General features: G+C 52.1%; 1 protein-coding gene across 1 annotated transcript in view; it reads right to left on the bottom strand.

Annotated features, from left to right (window-relative positions):
- LOC132384036 (1-phosphatidylinositol 4,5-bisphosphate phosphodiesterase beta-3-like) overlaps positions 1 to 22,797 on the bottom strand; it is a 211,803-nt gene that overhangs the window by 69,669 nt on the left and 119,337 nt on the right. The window contains exon 3 of the mRNA XM_059955321.1: positions 2,069 to 2,137. Coding sequence (XP_059811304.1) covers positions 2,069 to 2,137 — 69 coding nt within the window. The remainder of the gene's footprint in view (positions 1 to 2,068; positions 2,138 to 22,797) is intronic.

Below are 22,797 nucleotides of genomic sequence, written 5' to 3'. Positions count from 1 at the left end.
CCATACACAGTCCAGGCCGTCCCACAATGTCCCGTACACAGTCCAGACCGTCCCACAATGTCCCGTACACAGTCCAGGCCGTCCCACAATGTCCCGTACACAGTCCAGGCCGTCCCACAATGTCCCGTACGCAGTCCAGGCCGTCCCACAATGTCCCGTACACAGTCCAGACCGTCCCACTGTGTCTCACACAGAGTCCAGACCGTCCCACAATGTCCCGTACACAGTCCAGACCGTCCCACAATGTCCCGTACACAGTCCAGGCCGTCCCACAATGTCCCGTACACAATCCAGGCCGTCGCACTGTGTCTCACACAGAGTCCAGGCCGTTCCACAATGTCCCGTACACAGTCCAGGCCGTCCCACAATATCCCGTACACAGTCCAGGCCGTCCCACAATGTCCCGTACACAGTCCAGGCCGTCCCACAATGTCCCGTACACAGTCCAGGCCGTCCCACAATGTCCCGTACACAGTCCAGGCTGTCCCACAATGTCCCGTACACAGTCCAGACTGTCCCACAATGTCCCGTACACAGTCCAGGCCGTCCCACAATGTCCCGTACACAGTCCAGGCCGTCCCACAATGTCCCGTACACAGTCCAGGCCGTCCCACAATGTCCCGTACACAGTCCAGGCCGTCCCACAATGTCCCGTACACAGTCCAGACCATCCCGCAATGTCCCGTACACAGTCCAGGCCGTCCCACAATGTCCCGTACACAGTCCAGGCCGTCCCACAATGTCCCGTACACAGTCCAGACCATCCCGCAATGTCCCGTACACAGTCCAGGCCGACCCACAATGTCCCGTACACAGTCCAGGCCGTCCCACAATGTCCCGTACACAGTCCAGGCCGTCCCACAATGTCACGTACACAGTCCAGGCCGTCCCACAATGTCCCGTACACAGTCCAGGCCGTCCCACAATGTCCCGTACACAGTCCGGGCCGTCCCACTGTCTCACACAGTCCCACAATGTCCCGTACACAGTCCAGGCCGTCCCACAATGTCCCATACACAGTCCAGGCCGTCCCACAATGTCCCGTACACAGTCCAGGCCGTCCCACAATGTCCCGTACACAGTCCAGGCCGTCCCACAATGTCCCGTACACAGTCCAGACCGTCCCACAATGTCCCATACACAGTCCAGACCGTCCCACTGTGTCTCACACAGAGTCCAGACCGTCCCACAATGTCCCGTACACAGTCCAGACCGTCCCACAATGTCCCGTACACAGTCCAGGCCGTCCCACAATGTCCCGTACACAGTCCAGGCCGTCCACAATGTCCCGTACACAGTCCAGACCGTCCCACAATGTCCCGTACACAGTCCAGACCGTCCCACTGTCTCACACAGAGTCCAGGCCGTCCCACAATGTCCCGTACACAGTCCAGACCGTCCCACAATGTCCCATACACAGTCCAGACCGTCCCACTGTGTCTCACACAGAGTCCAGAGCTGATTCAAGCCTGACCATCAACTCATTTAACCGACCCATTATGTTCCTCACCCACACCAGATTTAACCCTGTCCCAGCACAATGGGGCAATCTGCAGAGGGTTGATGGGCTTAGGTCCGTAGCGGGTGATCACCAACTGCCCAACCTGGGCCAACCTCATAGATGCCACGGCCAAGAAATCTCACCAACGGCCCTACTTCCTCAGGAGGCTAACGGAATTCGGCATGTTCCCGGTAACGCTCGCCAAGTTTTTAATCGATGCAACACAGGACACATCCTATCCAGCTCAGTCACTGCTTGGTTCTGTAACCCAACGTGTGTGTGGTGGTGGTGGGGGGGGGGGGGGGGAGCATGAGACGAGATCACTGTTAAACAAGCACTTTGGGTCAGCATAGAATCGATGGGCTGAATAGCCCCTTGCCCGTGCTGTACGACAAGGGGAGGAGTCATCAGTCTAAATGGCCCCATGTCTGTGCCGCTTGAACTTCCTTACAGAAACGCTTCAAACAAAATGACCAAGGTGGCCCCAAAATAAGAACCTGGGGAGGTTCAGTGAAGCCAAGGCCCGAAGGTCAAAAGGAGACAGGGCAAAGGTCAAGGGCCACTTACCTTGGGTACTTTGGCAAACCGTCCAGTCCGTGTGTCCCGGATGTAGCAGATATCCAGCAGGTCGACCTCCTGGCGGGGGAAAGAGGGGAAAACAGGTGGTTACAGGAGGTCAGAGGATTTCGGGAAACGTCGTTTGAAACAGAACAGCGCGCGGGGTTAAATTAAGGCAGTAAAACGAACAGGTTCAAACTGTCTAAAACACTGCTGGGCCGTTGACCAGCTTCTGGTTGCCTCATTGCAGGGCGGAGACCTTGGGGAAAGGCCCAGACGAGGATCAGAGGAGGAGAGGATGTCACTGTCTCAGAGGACCTGTCCCGGACCCATCATATAAATATAATTGCAGAGAAAGACGGCAGCACCTCTACTTCCTCAGGAGTCTGCAGAGGCTCAGCATGTCGCCGAAAACCATAGAACTATAGAACAGTACAGGCCCTTCAGCCCTCCATGTTGTGCTGACCCATATAATCCTTAAAAAAAAGTACTAAACCCACACTACCCCATAACCCTCCATTTTTCTTTCATCCGTGTGCCTGTCCAAGAGGCTCTTAAATACCCCTAATGTTTTAGCCTCCACCACCATCCCTGGCAAGTCATTCCAGGCAACCACAGCCCTCTGTGTAAAAAAACTTACCCCTGATGTCTCCCCTAGACTTCCCTCCCTTAATTTTGTACAGATGCCCTCTGGTGTTTGCAAACTTCCACAGATGTGAGGTGGAAAGTGTGCTGACTGGCTGTGTCACGGCCTGGAACGGGAACGGCAATGCCTTTCAGTGGAAAATCCCACAAAAGGTAGTGGATTTGACCCAGTGGATAACAGAACCACCAACCCCTCCCCCCCACCCCCAGCCATTGAACACATCTATGTGAAATGTTGGCATAGAAAAGAAGCATCCTTCATCAGGGACCCCTACCACCCAGGCCGTGCTCTCTTCTCACTGCTGCCATCAGGTAGAAGGTGCGGGAACCTCAGGACTCACACCACCAGGGTCAGGAACAGTTATCACCCCTCAACCATCAGGAAGGAGGTACAGGAGCCTCAGGACTCGCACCACCAGGTTCAGGAACAGTTACTACCCCTCAACCATCAGGAAGAAGGTACAGGAGCCTCACGACTCACACCACCAGGTTCAGGAACAGTTATCACCCCTCAACCATCAGGTAGAAGGTACAGGAGCCTCAGGACTCGCACCACCAGGTTCAGGAACAGTTACTACCCCTCAACCATCAGGAAGAAGGTACAGGAGCCTCAGGACTCGCACCACCAGGTTCAGGAACAGTTATCACCCCTCAACCATCAGGAAGGAGGTACAGGAGCCTCAGGTCCCACACCACCAGGTTCAGGAACAGTTACTACCCCTCAACCATCAGGAAGAAGGTACAGGAGCCTCAGGACTCACACCATCAGGTTCAGGAACAGTTATCACCCCTCCACCATCAGGAAGGAGGTACAGGAGCCTCAGGTCCCATACCACCAGGTTCAGGAACAGTTACCACCCCTCAACCATCAGGTAGAAGGTACAGGAGCCTCAGGTCCCATACCACCAGGTTCAGGAACAGTTACCACCCCTCAACCATCAGGTAGAAGGTACAGGAGCCTCAGGACTCGCACCACCAGGCTCAGGATCAGTTATCACCCCTCAACCATCAGGTAGAAGGTACAGGAGCCTCAGGACTCGCACCACCAGGTTCAGGAACAGTTATCACCCCTCAACCATCAGGAACGAGGTACAGGAGCCTCAGGACTCGCACCATCAGGTTCAAGATCAGTTACCACCCCTCAACCACCAGGCAGGAGGTACAGGAGCCTCAGGACTCACACAGCCAGGTTCAGGAACAGTTACTACCCCTCCACCATCAGGAAGGAGGTACAGGAGCCTCAGGTCCCATACCACCAGGGTCAGGAACAGTTACTACCCCTCAACCATCAGGAAGGAGGTACAGGAGCCTCAGGACTCACACCATCAGGTTCAGGAACAGTTACCACCCCTCAACCATCAGGTAGAAGGTACAGGAGCCTCAGGACTCGCACCACCAGGTTCAGGATCAGTTATCACCCCTCAACCATCAGGTAGAAGGTACAGGAGCCTCAGGACCCGCACCACCAGGTTCAGGAACAGTTATCACCCCTCAACCATCAGGAAGGAGGTATAGGAGCCTCAGGACTCGCACCACCAGGTTCAGGAACAGTTATCACCCCTCAACCATCAGGAAGGAGGTACAGGAGCCTCAGGTCCCACACCACCAGGTTCAGGAACAGTTACTACCCCTCAACCATCAGGAAGAAGGTCCAGGAGCCTCAGGACTCACACCACCAGGTTCAGGAACAGTTATCACCCCTCCACCATCAGGAAGGAGGTACAGGAGCCTCAGGTCCCACACCACCAGGTTCAGGAACAGTTACCACCCCTCAACCATCAGGTAGAAGGTACAGGAGCCTCAGGACTCGCACCATCAGGTTCAGGAACAGTTACCACCCCTCAACCATCAGGTAGAAGGTACGGGAACCTCAGGACTCACACCACCAGGTTCAGGAACAGTTACTACCCCTCCACCATCAGGAAGGAGGTACAGGAGCCTCAGGACTCGCACCATCAGGTTCAGGAACAGTTACTACCCCTCCACCATCAGGAAGGAGGTACAGGAGCCTCAGGTCCCATACCACCAGGGTCAGGAACAGTTACTACCCCTCAACCATCAGGAAGGAGGTACAGGAGCCTCAGGACTCACACCATCAGGTTCAGGAACAGTTACCACCCTTCAACCATCAGGTAGAAGGTACAGGAGCCTCAGGACTCGCACCACCAGGTTCAGGAACAGTTACCACCCCTCAGCCATCAGGTAGAAGGTACAGGAGCCTCAGGACTCGCACCACCAGGTTCAGGAACAGTTATCACCCCTCAACCATCAGGAAGGAGGTACAGGAGCCTCAGGACTCACACCACCAGGTTCAGGAACAGTTACCACCCCTCAACCATCAGGTAGAAGGTACAGGAGCCTCAGGTCCCACACCACCAGGTTCAGGAACAGTTATCACCCCTCAACCATCAGGAAGGAGGTACAGGAGCCTCAGGACTCACACCACCAGGTTCAGGAACAGTTACCACCCTTCAACCATCAGGAAGGAGTTACAGGAGCCTCAGGACTCACACCACCAGGTTCAGGAACAGTTACTACCCATCAACCATCAGGCTCCTGAACAAAAGGGGACAACAAATTTACAAACTCTTATCTTGTTCTTTCATGCTCGTTATTTATTGCTACTTACTTATTATCTGCATTTGCGCAGTTTGTTTACAGCTCCTGATGTTTGTAGTTAACTGATCCTGTTTACAGTCACTGTTCTATAGATTTGCTGAGGATGCCCGCAGGGAAATGAATCTCAGAGCTGTATGTGTGTACTCTGATAGTGAATTTTACTTTAAACTTTGGACGAAAGGAGGATGAGAAATGCACGAAAGAGGTGTACAAGTTCTTTAAGTTTGTTACAGCTGGGGGTGGTAATGGGGACAAGCTCCCACTGCCTATCAAATGCTCCCGTCTCAAACAGCCTCTGACATCCAAGTCCACCTCCTGGCCTTCAGGTGCGGCTCAGCTACTGAGCCCGGTGGAGCAGTTTCTACTGACAGAAGCAGCAAAGGCCTTAAAACGGGTCGCTTCGGGCAGACGGGGCTCGTCGGCAGCTCATCCAGGAGAAGGAAAACTCTGATCCCAAACCTCACGGGAGGAGGCTTCGGGAGTGAACCCCGAGGGAAAAATCCGGGTGTGCAGTCCCTCAGGCAGTCCTGCGTCGAGTTCAACGCTGACTGGCAACTCTTGCCACGCCGCTGGTGCCAAACTGTGTCGGTCTCTGCCGTTCATTCTGGGTTCGCCCGATGCGTGGAGAGGAGGAGCTTGCTGCACGGGCAACAGCTCGCTCTCCGTATCGTACAGTCCCGGTTGGAGCGCCTAGACAGCGAGGACTGAATAAGAATGGTCACTGCCGACCATCGGAGGCCCTCATACATTCACTCACAAGACTGACATCCGGTGGACAGCCAGAGATTTTTTAGACCATAAGACGTAGGAGCAGAATTAGGCCATTCGGCCCGTCGAGTCCGCTCCGCCATTCCATCATAGTCAATCCCAGATCCCACTCAACCTGCCTTCTCGCCATATCCTTCGATGCCCCGACCGATCAGGAAACGATCAACTTCCGCCTTAAATATACCCACGGACTTGACCTCCACTGCAGTCTGTGGCAGAGCATTCCACAGATTCACTACTCTCTGGCTAAAAAAATTCCTCCTGACCTCTGTTCCAAAAGGTTGCCTCTCATTTTGAGGCTGGATACCCCCACCAGAGGAAACATCCTCTCTCCATCCACCCTATCGAGTCCTTTCAATATTTGGTGGGTTTCAATGAGATTCCCCCCACCCCCCCCCCCACATTCTACTAAATTCCAGTGAGTACAGACCCAAAGCTGCCAAACTCTCCTCGTATGTTAACCCCTTCATTCCCTGGAATCATCCTCGTGAACCTCCTCTGGACTCTCTCCAATGACAACACATCCCTTCTGAGATAAGGAGCCCAACACTGTTGACGATACTCCAAGTGTGGCCTGACTAATGCCTTATAAAGGCTTAACATTATCTCCTTGTTTTTATATTCCGTTCCTCTTGAAATAAATGCCAAAGTAGCTCTTGCCTTCTTTACCGCAGACTCAGCACGTAAATTAACCAATTCTTCTTAAAAACTTGTTTAAGTCCCACTGCAATGCATTGCTTCCTCAGCACGACCTACCCCTCCACCTATCTTCATATCACCTGCAAGAAAGCCACCAATTCCATTATCCAAATCATTGACAAACAATGTGAAAAGTAGCGGTCCCAATACTGACCCCTGAGGAACACCACTAGTCACTGTCAGCCAACCAGAAAAGTTCCCCTTTATTCCCACTCACTGCCTCCTGTCTGTCAGCCATTTCCCTCCCCATGCCAGAATCTTTCCTGTAACACCATAGGATTTTATCTGGTTAAACAGCCCCGTGTGTGGCACCTTATCAAATGGCTTCAGAAAAACTAAGTGACATCCACTGGCTCTCCTTTTGCCTCTGCTTGTTACTTCCTCGAAGAATTCTAATATATTTTTCAGGCAAGATGTCCCTTTATAGAAACATTTTATCATTAGTCTCCAAGTTCCCCGAAACCCCATCCTTAATAATAGACTCCAACACTTTCCCAGCATCTGAGGTTAGGCTCACTGGCCTATAACATCCTCTCTTTTGTCTTCCTCCCTTAAAGAGTGGAGTGACGTTTGCAATCTTCCAGTCCTCCGGGACCGTGCCAGAGTCAAATGATTCTTGAAAGATCACGACCAATGCGTCAGTTCAGCAACCTCTCTCCGGACTCGGGGATGTCGTCCACCTGGTCCAGGTGTCTTATCCGCCTCAAGACCTTTGAGTTTGCCTGGTACTTTTTGCTTTGTAATAGCAACAACACTCACTCCTGCTCCCTGACACTCACGGACCTCTGGCACACTGCTAGTGTCTTCCACAGTGGAGACAGGTGAAAAGTACCCATTAAGTTCACCTGCCATTACTTTGTCCCCCATTACTGCCTCACCAGCATCCTTTTCCAGTGGTCCAATATCAACTCTCACCTCCCTTTTACTCTTCATATAAATGAAAAAAGAATTCAAATCTCGCTTCACATTATTGGCTAGTCCACTCTCATATTTCATCTTTTCCCTTCTTGTAGCTTTCTGCCCAATCATCCAACTTCCCACTCACTTTTGCGACCTCATATGCCCTTTCCTTGGCTCTTATGCAGTCCCTAACTTCCCCTGTCAGCCATGGTTGCCTACCCCTGCCATTTTGAGAATGACTTCTGTGGGACATATCTATCCTGCACCTTGTGAACTATTCCCAGAAACTTCAGCCATTTCTGTTCTGCTGTCACCCCCATCGGTATCCTCCACTCCACCTGGGAAAACTCCTCTCATGCCCCTGAAATTCCCTTTATTCCATTGCGATACTGATACATCTGACTGTGCTTCTCCCTCTCAAACTGCAGTATGAATTTAATCATATTATGATCACTGCCTCTTAAGGGTTCCTTTACGTTAAGCTCCCTAACAAAATATGGATTAATACACAACACCCAAGCTATGATAACCTTTCCCTAGTAGGCTCAAGCACAAGCTGCTCTAAAAAGTCACCCCATAGGCATTAAACAAACTCCCTCTCTTGTGATCCGACGTCAACCCGATTTTCCCAATCCCCATGCATATTGAAGCCCCCCGTTACAATTCTGTCCTTACCCTTATTACAAGTCTTTCCCAGCCCCCTTTGCAGTCTCAACCCCACATCTTGGCTACTATTTGGAGGCTTGTATACGATTCCCATAATGGTTTTTTTCTCAACCTTGTGGTTTCTTAATTCCACCCACAAAATTTCAACATTCTCTGACCCTATGTCACCTCTTCCTAAAGATGTAATTCCATCTCTTACCAACAGAGCCCAAGATTTCCTGCCTGACCTTTCGATTCAAAGTATTTCTTTTAATAAGTATTTCTATGACCTTCATTCAGCCACAACTCCGTGATGCTCACAATGTCCTACTGACCAATCTCTAATCACGTCATGAGGCCACCTCATTCCAAATCCTGTGTGCATTTAAATACAGCACCTTCAGTCCTGTATTCTTTGCCCTTTTGAATTTTGCCTCTGTGGTACAATTTAACTCTTTGCTCTGACTGCATTCCTACCCAATCATTAGCTTGTTCTTCCTTACATTCATGTCACACCCATCGTCTACTTGTAAACCTGCTGGCTCATCCTCAGCTCTATCATCCTGGCTCCCATTGCCCTGCCAAATTAGTTTAAACCACTCCCAACAGCTCTAGCAAGGGGCAGAAGCAGCTAACACGAGGGGACATAACTTTAAGGTGACTGGAGGAAAGTATTGGGGAGGGGCTGTCAAAGGTAGGCGTGTCACACAGAGAGTGGAACGCACCGTCAGAGATGGTGATAGAAGCAGATGCATTAGGTACATTCCCGGATAGAAACATGGACGATAGGGAAAAATGGAGGTCTATGTGGGAGGGAAGGGTTAGATTGATCTCAGAGCACGTTAAAGAGACAGTACAGCATTGTGGGCCGAAGGACCTGTACTGTGCTGGAATAGGACACAGGATAGTACAGCCACAGTTGCCTACCCAGCTAAAAAGCAAATCAGAAACACCCAAACACTAACCATATAACAATTACAGCACGGAAACAGGCCATCTCGGCCCTTCGTCCGTGCTGAACACTTACACTCACCTAGTCCCACCAACCTGCACTCAGCCCATAACCCTCCATTCCTTTCCTGTCCATATACCTATCCAATTTTACTTTAAATGACAATACCGAACCTGCCTCTACCACTTCTACTGGAAGCTCGTTCAACACAGCTACCACCCTCTGAGTAAAGAAATTCCCCCTCATGTTACCCCAAAACTTTTACCCCTTAACTCTCAACTCATGTCCTTGTTTGAATCTCCCCTACTCTCAATGGGAAAAGCCTATCCACGTCAACCCTATCTATCCCTCTCATAATTTTAAATACCTCTATTAAGTCCCCCCTCAACCTTCTACGCTCCAAAGAATAAAGACCCAACTTGTTCAACCTTTCTCTGTAACTTAGGTGCTGAAACCCAGGTAACATTCTAGTAAATCTCCTCTGTACTCACTCTATTTTGTTGACATCTTTCCTATAATTCGGTGACCAGAACTACACAATACTCCAAATTTGGCCTCACCAATGCCTTGTACAATTTTAACATTACACCCCAACTCCTATACTCAATGCTCTGATTTATAAAGGCCAGCATACCAAAAGCTTTCTTCACCACCCCATCCACATGAGATTCCACCTTCAGGGAACTAAGCACCATTATTCCCAGATCACTCTGTTCTACAATCCCTCCATCTTCCTCACATCCATGTGTCTATCCAAACATCTCTTAAAAGCTCAGGAGGATCATGGCGCCTAACGGTGACTCCTTTGCTTGCATCTTTGGAAACAGATCTATTTCCATCTTTAATATCTCTGTTTTCTCCCTTTCAGGGTTCTTTTGAAGACCCTGACCTGGAGTTATGCGCTGCGCTCTTTGCAGGAATGGGACCCGCTCTCGGGGTTTGACGAATGGCCGGTGCTCGGCACATCGAGGGCTCGGCCTGAGAGAGAAGCTTGCCTTCGGCGGACCGAGATTTCGTGGCTCTGGAGTCGGAGGGGATCAGAGGTCGGCGTCTGGGCACGAGATCGTTGTGTCGAGGGAGAGGGAAAGATCTAAGGCTGCGTGCCCAGAGACCCGAGATCTTTGGGCACAGAGCTCGGAAAAAGCCACGCAACAGACTTTTAACATCGCAAGCCAGCGCGTTGTCTGTTACGTCTCCCCTCTCGCTGTGAAACGGGGACACCTCTTTCTCCCTTATTAGGGAGAGAGAGGGCCTGTGGGATGTCGAATACCGGGCGAACAAGTAGTCTTCGATGTTGCTTTGCTCACGCCTGCAGGCTCGGTGGTGGGTGTCGATGCTTTTTTTTTGCTGGTGTCGGGGTGGGGGGGGTCGTGTTTGCTGCTGCTTACGCACGGGAGGAAGGAGACTTTGGGGTTCTAACATTTAGCTGTCATTCGTTCTTTGGGGGCACTCCTGCTTGTAGTGGATGGTTGCAAAGAAAAAGCATTTCATGATGTATATTGTATACATTTCTCTGACATTGGAAACTTTTGAAAAGCCTCTCACAGATCTGCCAAACCAGGCAGCACATTCCAGGCACCCACCACCGAGTTAAAAAAAAAAGTTCTGTGTTCTAAAATATTGAATCAGTTATACTACAAATACTGGAAAAATTACAACGGTATATTGTATTACAATTTTAAGCAGAGGAACATTAAACCACAAGAAAATTATCAATTCTACACTCTGATCCGCCGGCATGCAAGCTCGGACAATGCCAGCCCTGAGAAAGCCCCACACCATCAACATCGTCTCTTCTCCCCCCCGCCCCCTCCAAGACAATCCTAGAATGAAAGGGGAGATGTGGGTCCAGGGCGGATTCCTACATTGCGTCGGGCCAGGGATGGTCAAGGGCTGACCAGCAAGGGCGCATTAGGGTGACAACACCCTGGGAAAGGTTTCAAGAGGGCCTTGGGCAACCCCAAGGCGCGGAGAACAAACTGCCTGGAAAGCAGACCCGAAAGGTTCAGCAGATGCCGGAAATCCGGTGCGGCGCACGCAACCGGCCAGACTCAGCAGGTCAGGCAGCACCTATGGGGGGGAATGAACAGCCGGCATTTCGGGCAGGCACCTTTCGTCGGGGGTAATGGAGATAATTTAGATCAGAAAGTAGACCGATAGTGCGCTGGGATCTCAGAAGACCCCAGGACGGGAGAAGTTCTGGGTGGAGGAGGACTATGGAGGCCGGGTGGGGTGGGATACAGGATAACCGGACTGGGCAGGAAGGAGCATTTCGGGATGGGGGAGCAGGAATCCCTCTCTCTCTGGCCTGCTCCGACTGGGAAGAGACTCAAAGCATCCTGGGATGTAGGAGGACCAGGACCAGCAGCCAGGACTTGAACCACTCCACAATTAAGGAAGACTTGGCCAAGGGAAAAAATCCCAGGGAACCTTGTGGTGAACTATGTGCCTGTCGGGACACGCCCCTGCTGACTGCTCCTGTGGCTCCTCCCACAGGCCCCTGTATAAAGGAGACCTGCGGCCTGAAGATCGGCCTCAGTCTCCAGGACCTTGTATGATAGACACTCACTCCTGGTTCCTTCTTCCAGTCAATAAAAGCCGATATCTCGCCTACGTCTCAGTGTGAGTTATTGATGGTGCATCAAACCTTAACACAAAGGATCCGATGAGACTAAACACACAGGGAAAGGGGGAAAAAAAATCAGTTCCCCAAATAGGAAATGGCTTAAATGCAAGGAGCAACAACAAAAAGCAGGCCTCAATAACCACATGCAAACTTCACATAAGTGCTTGTCAGAGGGAGGTGGCAGCGAGCCAGGCTGGGCTCGTTTACAGTCAAGTGCGGTTTTCTCGAGATGAGAGGGAGCAGAGGCTGGCCCAGAGGGCACACAATCCAGAACGCTGTCTCCTGTCAGCGGGGGAGCCTGCTGCACAGAAATCCCAGCATCTGGCCTCCATGTTCTCAACTCCCCACGCACACCGACAGTCTGCTTCGATTGGGGGGGGGGGGGGGAGGTGGGGAGGTGGGGAGGGAGGAGAGAAGGGGAAAGGCATGGGGAAACTGGGGAAGGGGAGGTAAAGGGAAGGGAAAGTTGAGGGGAGGGGTAAAAGGGAGGGGGTTAGAGGGGGAGTGGGGAGGGAGGAGGGAAGGGTAAAGGCATGGGGAAACGGGAAGGGGAGATGAAGGGAAAGGAGGGGAGGGGTAAAAGGGAGGGGGAGGAGGGGAGGAAGGAGGAGGGGAGGGGGAGGAGGGAGGGGAGGAGAGGGGAAGGGTGGGGAGGGGCGCCCGGCCTGAATTACTTTAAGCATGTACGTGCTGCTCTGGATTTCCAGCATTTGCAGAATCTCTTGTGCTCAGGGCTAGTAACACTGACATATCTTGTGAAATTTGCTGCTTTGTAGTGGCAGTGCAGTGCAAGACATTAGAAATTACTACAAGTTACAACAAGAAGTTTTATAAATCATGCAAAATGAGGACAAGGTAGAGAGATGGAGTTCACGAGTTCACTGTCCAATCAGAAATCCGATGACGGAGGGGGAGAAGCTGTTCCCAGGACAATGAGTGTGTGTATGTCTACAGCCTCCTGTGCCACCTCCCTGAATGAGAAGAGGGCACATCTTATGTTCAAACACGGCACACGGGGCTGGCTTAGGTGGGCAATTTGGCCACGGTGAATGAAGGGCCTGTGCCACGCAGTAGACAGTGTGACTGTAACTAGTTCAGGCCACCGCAAATTATCCCCTGAAGAGACCCACAGACAGCCGGTAGCGTGGCGGCCACAGATACAGTAGGGGAGTTTAATAGATTCTTCGATTGGAAGCCGAGTCTGCTGAGAATGGATGGAGACGGACAGGGCCCAGGTAGAAGGGATTCGTTTGGTTGGGTGTCGAGGGTTAAGAGAGAAAGGGTCAGATCGATTTTTGGAGAAGGTTAAAAGGTTAGTACAACATCCTGGGCCGAAGGGTCCGTGCTGCCCACTTGTACTCTATTGCATTGCCACGTGCCCATCGAAATCGACAACCCTCAAGGGTCACTGCAATTTTGGCGACAACGTGGCACACCCACGAATCACTAACGCTAACATCTTTGGAATTTGGGAGGAAGCCGGAACACTTAATGTCTAGGACCAGAGGACACAGATAGAGTGGATGTGGAGAGGATATTTCCTATAGTGGGGGAGTCTAGGACCAGAGGACACAGATAGAGTGGATGTGGAGAGGATGTTTCCTGTAGTGGGGGTGTCTAGGACCAGAGGACACAGATAGAGTGGATGTGGAGAGGATGTTTCCTATAGTGGGGAGAGTCTCGGAACAGAGGACACAGATAGAGTGGATGTGGAGAGGATGTTTCCTATAGTGGGGAGAGTCTCGGACCAGAGGACACAGAGTGGATGTGGAGAGGATGTTTCCTGTAGTGGGGAGAGTCTCGGACCAGAGGACACAGATAGAGTGGATGTGGAGAGGATGTTTCCTATGGTGGGTGAGGACACAGCCTCAGAATCGAAGGACATCCCTTTAGTAGAGCGACAAGGAGGAATCTCTTTAGCCAGAGGTTATTGAACTTCACATTCCACCGAGGTTCAGAGTAAATTTTATTATCAAGGTCAGTATATATATCAGTATATACAACCCTAAGACTCATTTCTCTGCAGGCATATTCAGCCAATCTACAGAATAGTAACTGTAAACAGGATCGATAAAAGATCAACCAGAGGGCAGAAGACAACTGTGCAAATGCAAATATAGATAAATAGCAATAAATAACGAGAGCATGAAATAACAAGGTAAAGAGTCCTTAATGTGAGATCATTGGTTGTGGGAAGACCAGAATTAGAATGAACGTAGTTAACCTCTTTTGTTCAAGAGCCTGATGGCTGAGGGGTGATAACTGTTCCTGAACCTGGTGGTGTGTGTCCTGAGGCTCCTGTACCTCCTTCCCAATGCTTGAGGGGTGGTAACTGTTCCTGAACCTGGTGGTGTGAGTCCTGAGGCTCTCATACCTTCTACCTGATGGGTGAGCGAGAATTCATTGCCACAGGCGGCTGTGGAGGCCAAGTCACTGGGTATATTTAAAGCCGAGGTTAATAGGTTCCTGATTAGTAAGGATATCAAAGGAAGAAGGTGTGCAAATGGGGTTGAGGGAGATTAAAATCAGCCATGATCCAACAGTGGAACAGAATCGATGGGCCAAATGGCCTGGTTCTGGTCTTGCACCTTACGGCCGTCGATGCTGTGCACCCACCGTCTCCGCGGCCCCTCCCCACCCGTGCTGTCTGGGCCCTGGTATCCACCCTGTCAGTGCAAACATACTTTGACCTGAAGATCTTGGCAACGACGTGACAATCAGTGTGGAACAAATCACAGCTCGCTTCTAATCTGTGCCGTGCACTCGAGAAGCTCTCAGCGAGTGACGCCGCCTTCCCTCGCCACCCCTCCTGCACGGCTGATTAACCCTCGCCTTCCTCCGACAATCCAACCGGCCCACGACCCGCAGCCCTGGCATTCACGGACTCCTCCGGAGAAGTTTCAGAACGTATGCACCTAGTGCACGTTCACGTTCTTCTGCTGCCGCAGCCCGTCCACTTCAAGGTTCGACCCGTCACGCGTTCAGAGAAGCTCTTCTGCCCACCACTGTTGCAACGGGTAGTTTTATGAGTTACCGTCACCTTCCCATCAGCCTGACCCAGTCTGGCCGTTCTCCTCCGACCTCTCTCATTAACGGGGCGTTTTCACCCACAGAACCGCCGCTTACAGGCTGTTTTTTTTTTATATATATAATTTTTCGCACCATTCTCTGTAAACTCTAGAGACTGTCGTGTGTGAAAAATCCCAGGAGATCAGTTTCCGAGATATGCACACCACCCCATCTGGCACCGGCAAGCATTTCACGGTCAAAGTCACTTTGACCGCATTTCCTCCCCCATTCTTCACCGTGGCGGCGTGCTTTGATGAATCGAGTCGCTGCCACTTGATTGGCCGATTAGATATTTGCATAAACGAGCAGGTGCACAGGTGTACCTTAGGGTCGTTACGCTCCAAATGTATCTGCCTCTCCCAGCCCCAGCAGAGGTTACGATATCACTGAGGGAGGATGAATACCCATCAGTTTTACTCCACCCATGAGCAAAAAGGCAGCAAGCTACTCCGCCATGACAGCTAAAGTCTGTTGTTCCCAACTGGAGGGGGTGCGAGAGGGGTGGAAGACTATCACAGCTCTGGGTGTCGAAAGAGCAGAGACAATTCTGGCGTCCCCTGTAATGAGTCTCTGTACGCACTCCACCACGTGCTCTGGTTTCCTCCCACAGTCCAAAGGTTAGATGGTCATGGTAATGGTCCCGTGACGGGTTAGGGCAAATCGGGGCTGTGGGATTGCTGGTGCCAGATGGGGTGGTTTGAGTATCTCAGAAGGAGCTAATTCTTGCAGTATCACTAAATAAAATGAATGAATAAATGAATCAAAGCAGTTTGTACCATCTACAAGATGCACTGCAACAACATACTGAAGTTCCCAAGACAGCACCTTCCAGACCCACGACCCCTGTCATCTAAGGAGGACAAGGATGGCAGATATCCGGGAACACCACCACTGGGAAATCCCCCTCCAAGTCCCAACTCAGAAACGTATCGCCATTCCTTCATTGTCACTGGATTAAAGTTGTGGAATTCCCTCCCCAACAGCACCTGTGGGTGTGCCCACACCTCAGGGACTGCAGCGGTTCAAGAAGGCAGCCTATCACCACCTTCTCAAGGGCAACTAGGGACGGGCAATAAATGCCGGCTCAGCTGGCGACCCCCACAGCCCGTAAAAATGAATAATTTCTTTTTTAAAAAGTGACGGTCTCCAACAGCTGAACCGCGAGCCTGATTATCTCGCCCCGCGGTGCCCGCGTGCAAAGGGCACGTCTCCGTCCCTGGCACGTGGTACCACGTCCGTCGTTCCTCAGCAGTGAGGAACCTCCTCCGGTCACCTCCCCGTCACTGAGGGGGAGAATCCAAGGGCACACGACGCCTTCCTGGGTTTACAGCCCCGCTACAGCCCCTGTAGCTATACCCCCTTCAACTCCCCCTTACCCCCCCCTCCAAATCTACCCTTGCCCCACACCAGGGGGCAATTAACCCACTCATTCCTCACAGAGCTGGGATGAGGGAGGTTCCGATTCAGAATCAGGATTAATATCGCTGGCCTATGCCGTGAAATTAACTGTTATGCAACAGTACAGTACACAAAAACTGAATTACTTACTGTAATTCAGTAATTTACTCTATATATTAAAAAGAGAAATTGAATCTATGGTGCAAAAAAAAAGCAGTGAGGTAGTGTTCAGGAGTTCAATGTCCGTTCAGAAATCTGATGGGAGAGGAGAAGAAGCTGTTCCTGAATTGCTGAGTGTGTGTCTTCAGGCTCCTGTACCTCCTCCCTGATGGCAGAGGGGAAGAGGCTGTTCCTGAATCGCTGAGTGTGTGTCTTCAGGCTCCTGTACCTCCTCCCTGATGGCAGAGGGGAAGAGGCTGTTCCTGAATCGCTGAGTGTGTGTCTTCAGGCTCCTGTACCTCCTCACTGATGGCAGAGGGGAAGAAGCTGTTCCTGAATCGCTGAGTGTGTGTCTTCAGGCTCCTGTACCTCCTCCCTGATGGCAGAGGGGAAGAAGCTGTTCCTGAATCGCTGAGTGTGTGTCTTCAGGCTCCTGTACCCCCTCCCTGATGGCAGAGGGGAAGAAGCTGTTCCTGAATCGCTGAGTGTGTGTCTTCAGGCTCCTGTACCCCCTCCCTGATGGCAGAGGGGAAGAAGCTGTTCCTGAATCGCTGAGTGTGTGTCTTCAGGCTCCTGTACCTCCTCCCTGATGGTAGCAATGAGAAGAGGGCATGCCCTGGGTGGTGGGGGTCCTTAATGATGGCCGCTGCCTTTCTGAGGCATCGCTCCTTGAAGACGTTCTGCATGCTGGTGCCCGTGATGGAGCTGACTGAGTTTAAAACTGTCTGCAGCTCGTTTTCAACCCTGTGCAGGAGCAGACTGCCCTCCAAATACCAGACGGCAAAGCAGCCAGTTAGAATACATCTGTAGAAATTTGCAAGAGTCCTTGGTGATAAACAAAATCTCCTCAAACTCCTTGTGAAGTATAGCCGCTGTTGTGCCTTCTTTGCAGCTGCCTCGACCCGTTGGGTCCAGGATCGATCCTGGACTCGGATGATCGCGTGGAGTTCGGGCCGCCCCACGACAGGAGGATGTAGAAGAGGTTTACTCGGTGCCACGGGGGTGGGGGTGGGGGGGTAGTCAGACAAACTTGGGCTGCTTTCTCAGGGGCGGTAAAGATCAGCGTTATTCGTCACATGCATGTCCTAATGCGGGGAAAGGCACCGCCTGCAGCAAATCGAATCGCGCCGGCGGGCTGCCCGCTTCCGGCTGCCAACGCAGCACACCCGCGCACGTCCTGGGAACGCGGGAGCAAACCTGCGCAGTACGCACAAACCTCGCGGAGAGCGGCTGGTGCGGGCACAGCTTTGACCTCTCGAGTTTCCCCTTCATGAGGGGTGGAAGCGGCCAAGCCCCGCCGGCAGGGCTCCGGCGAAGCCGCACAGTCCGATCCCCCCGTACCGCGCATTTCAGGAACGCAGACCGACTCCGACCACGCGATCGACTTAGAGAGAAGGGCCTCAACGTCGAGCGAGGCAGCTCAGGGGAAGCCACGGATCCAACACTGCCAGCAGCCCTTTTGCCACCTCACTCCACATCCAGCAGGGCACCCCACCATCGTAGGCCGGCACAGAAACAAATACGCAAACGGGAACGGAGGTGGGCCGGCTGGAGATCGAGGAAGCAAGCCAGCCAGCGTCACCGGGCAGGCGCGAGGATGGAGCGGAAACGGGATGTCCAAAGAACGTTCGACGATGGGGGTCCACCGTCGAGAGACTGTCTCAGCAGAGAGGATGATGGAGGTGGGAGGTCATCAATGGGAGCAAAGGGCCCAAGAAGATCCAGCCCATCATGGTAAAACCCTCCCAATCATTGAACATAACTATATGTCATAGGAAAGCAGCATCCATCATCGGGACCCCCATCACCCAGGCCGTGCTCCTTTCTCACTGCCACCATCAGGAAGGAGGTACAGGAGCCTCAGGACCCGCACCACCAGGTTCAGGAACAGTTACCACCCCTCAACCATCAGGAAGGAGGTACAGGAGCCTCAGGACTCGCACCACCAGGTTCAGGAACAGTTACAACCCCTCAACCATCAGGAAGGAGGTACAGGAGCCTCAGGACTCACACCACCAGGTTCAGGAACAGTTACTACCCCTCAGCCATCAGAAAGGAGGTACAGGAGCCTCAGGACCCGCACCACCAGGTTCAGGAACAGTTACTACCCCTCAACCATCAGGAAGGAGGTACAGGAGCCTCAGGACTCGCACCACCAGGTTCAGGAACAGTTACTACCCCTCAACCATCAGGAAGGAGGTACAGGAGCCTCAGGACTCGCACCACCAGGTTCAGGAACAGTTACTATCCCTCAGCCATCAGAAAGGAGGTACAGGAGCCTCAGGACTCGCACCACCAGGTTCAAGAACAGTTACTACCCCTCAGCCATCAGAAAGGAGGTACAGGAGCCTCAGGACTCGCACCACCAGGTTCAAGAACAGTTACTACCCCTCAACCATCAGGCTCTTGAACAAAAGGGGATAACCACACTCATCCATTGAGATGTTCCCACAGCCAGTGATCTCACATTAAAGACTCTTTATCTCACGTTCTCGTTATTTATTTATATTTGCATTCGCACAGTTTGTCGTCTTCTGCACTCTGGTTGATCTTTCACTGACCCTGTTTACAGTGACTATTCTATAGATTAGCTGAGTATGCCTGCAGGGAAATGAATCTCAGAGTTGGATGTGGTGACGTGTATGATCTCTGACAACAAACTTACTTTGAACTTTGCTCCTGAACCCGACGGTGTGGGACGCAAGGTTCCTGGAACTCCTGCCCCATGGCAGGATTGAAGGATTGAGTGCAGGCAGAAGAGATTTGATTTGGCATTTTGTACAGCACAGGTGGTGCGGGCTGAATGGTCTCCCCTGCTCTGTGGCTCTAAGAAACCACACGGAGAGCGTGCAGACACCGCGCATCGGGGGTGGTGGGGGAGATCTTGAGGCAGATTTACACTCGGTGCCATCGCCTCGATCGATTCCCCCACCCAAAGTTAGAAGCAAATCTGTTAGCAAGGGGAGTGTATGCCACCACGTGCCACCCAGAGATTCGCTTTCACAGTAGAACCAAAACACAATTTAATCGATGGAAGAACAACACACTAAGACCAACACCAATGTAAATAACGCTAATAAATAATATCAAGAACATGAATCGCAGAGACCTTGAAAGTGAATCTGTGGAATCAGTTCAGAGTTGAGTTGAGTGAAGTTACCCACTTCTGGTTCGGGGTTGAAGTGTCAAAGTTATTCCAGCACGTGCCAGTGCCCTTGAATTACAGGAACATTTTCCGCCACTGAGGACCCGCACAGACCTTTCCCCCGCTCTCCTACCCCGCCCTGAAACACAATCGCCCGCTCTGCACACCACCTCCGTTACGCAAAGGGATCCCGCGTCTGCCAGAGGCAGTGGCTGACCTCTAACCCCCGGCAAACAACCGCGCCCGGTTCTGATCGCAAGTCGGAATGCGGACGCCTTGAAAAATTCGAGCTTCGAGGGACAAGACTCGAGGACAAGGGAGACATTCAGCTCCTCGAAACCGTTTGGTCCTCTAATGAGATCGGGATATCCCGGTTCCCCTTTCAGAATTACTGTGATTTTAAACACAATAGACTAACTAACCATCAGACATAGGATCAGAATCAGGCCATTCAGCCCATCAAGTCTGCTCCTCCATTCCATCATGGCTGATCCATTTTCCCTCTGAGCCCCATTATCCTGCCTCCTCCCCTTTAACCTTTGACACCCTGACTAATCAAGAACCTATCAACCTCCACTTTGAATGTACCCAGTGTCCCGGCCTCCACAGCCCTCTGTGCCAATGAATTCCACAGATTCACCACCCTCCGGCTAAAGAAATTCCTCATCTCTGTCGGGAAGGGACGCCCCTCCTTTGGAGGTTCTGCCCTCAGGTTAGAACCAGATTAACTGCACTCGATTATTCAGGCCCAGTGCCATTAACTAGCTCCTAACTCATCCCAGAAGTGAATCACCAACGAATTTGGTTGCCGTCACGTCCCAGCCTCTGTTACACTTTATCTCGGGCAGTTCAGTGGGGCAGCGGGTAGGGCCACCGCCTCGCGCCTGGCGGGCTCAGTTCCCACCTCGGGAGGTTTGTGTGTGGAATTCGAAAACCCCCTTGGTGAGAGAGGGGGAGTGCGCGTGAAAGGAAAGGGTTGATGGGAACGTGGGGAAGAACACAAAAAGAGCGCAAACGAGTGAGCGACGGGTGATGTTGTTGACTGCGGATTTCTGCAGCAGCCGAAGAACTCGGGGTCTGGACTACCTTTAACATGGCTGTCTTCTATATGTCCCCTGCCCCCCTCCCTCTTCAGTCCTGACGAAGGGTCTCGGCCCGAAACATTGACTGTTGGTTTCCACAGATGCCGCCCGACCTGCTGAGTTCCTCCAGTGTGCTGTACGTGCTTCCATGTCTGCTTGCCATCTTGTATGCACGAGTAGGCCTCAAGCCGCGGTGTCGCCTGCTTACAGCTGCCAGGAGAGGGGCGTTGGGAGCCGGTGAGCTCCACTGGGATCAGTGCCCAGGCTGGAGGCGACGCTGCCCCCCAGTGTTCGCTCGGCAGAAGACGGGCCGCTTTGAGGTCGACTGCACGTGGTTGCGATGACGTTCAGGGCTCGAATGGGCCTCTTGTACCGCGCGGCTGTATCTCACCTATAATTTTATGCGGCTTGTCATCTTGTACCTGCTGTGTGTACTTTACCCTGTCTGTGACTGTCCATACTGTGTTTTGCATCTTGGTCCTGGAGTACCACCGTCTCCTCCAGCTGTATCCATGAGTACTTGTGCATGGCTGGCAATTAAACTTGAATTGAGGCCGAGCACGGAATTAGTGGCCCAAGGGGCCTGTTGCACTCTTGTCTCTCTCTCTCTCTCTCTTTCTCGCTCTCTCTACTACTTCAGCTGTAGGTACACCACCTACTTTAAACAGCAGTGCCTCCGCTTCCTAAGGAGATTGAGGCAAGCAAGACTCCCCCACACCCCCATCTTTACAGGAGCACCATCGAGAGCATCCTGACAAGCTGCATCTCCGTCTGGTCCGGGAGCAGCCGAGCATCGGACCGGAAGTCCCTACAGTGAGAACGGCCGAGAGGATCGTAGGGGTCTCCCTACCGTCCATCGGGGACATTTATCAGGAGCGCTGCGTACGCGGGGCCCTTAGTATTATCCAGGATCCCACCCATCCGTCCAGCATCCTCTCTGACTTTCTACCATCAGGCAGGAGACTCGGATGCATAAAGACAAGAACGGTCAGGATGGGAAACAGTTTCTTCCCCCAGGCCGTCAGGCTTCTGAACTCCCTGACGCATCGCATTCAAAATGTCACCAGTTAATCTGTTTCATACCTTACAATATTTAATTTGTGTACTATTTATTTTGGATTGACTTTATATCTTACATCTTCACATACATGAATACGTTAAGTTTCCACCTGAGGGTGCAATTTATAGTAATTTGTAATAAATAGTATGCCCAACAGGACAGTCAATGCACCATTCATCTACAGATTTTATCCTTACTTTCTGAAGTATTGTGTGGTTCGTGTACTACAGTCTTTACATCCTGGTCCGTAGAAATGTCTGGTTTGATGGTATACATGTAGACTTGATGAAGTTCGGGGTAGGAAGGACTTGGACAACACAGTATGACAGATTGGTGCGGACAACCTGGAAGGCGGGCCCGTTGACCGGAGCCTGAGTCAGTCCGCTGGCGAAGTCAAAGCCCTATTGCAGCCAGCCCGAGTCCAGCTCTGCTCGGGAGGCCGAAGACGGGGCCTGCCTTTCGGACTGGAGGAGGGGGAGGGAGGGAGGAACGGGGCTCGTTTGATGCTGCATGTCGCGCTCTGGGTCATCCTGCTGACCGAGTGCACAGCGACGCTCGCGGGCTGCACAACCCCCCCACCCTGGGGCATGCTGGTCGTCAACGCAGATGACACATTTCACTGCACACCTGAAACTAGACGGGCCAAAGGGCCTGCTTCTGTGCTGCAGTGCTCTGCGACTGGGGGCAGCAGGAGAAAACACCACAGAAAAGCACTGGGGGAATGGGATTGAGCTGTGAGCTAGCACCAACACAATGGGAAGAATGGCCTGCCACAAGAAAGTACAGAAATTTGAGGGCGCCCCCAGACATTTAAACCTCTCCACCAACACTTAACCAGTATATCCTGTCAGGAATTTGTCTTGGAGGGTGGGGGGGGGGGGGGGGTTTAAAAAAGAACCACTCTTCATTCACGAAGGCCCAGGGGTCCCAAACCCAAAAGGTTCCCTCTCCAACTCCTCGTGGGACCCTCA

The sequence above is a fragment of the Hypanus sabinus genome, chromosome 31 (assembly GCF_030144855.1).
Source record: "Hypanus sabinus isolate sHypSab1 chromosome 31, sHypSab1.hap1, whole genome shotgun sequence".
Lineage (NCBI taxonomy): Eukaryota > Metazoa > Chordata > Chondrichthyes > Myliobatiformes > Dasyatidae > Hypanus > Hypanus sabinus.
The sequence above is the reverse complement of the archived record's forward strand: the minus strand, read 5'-3'. Positions and strand labels throughout refer to the sequence as shown.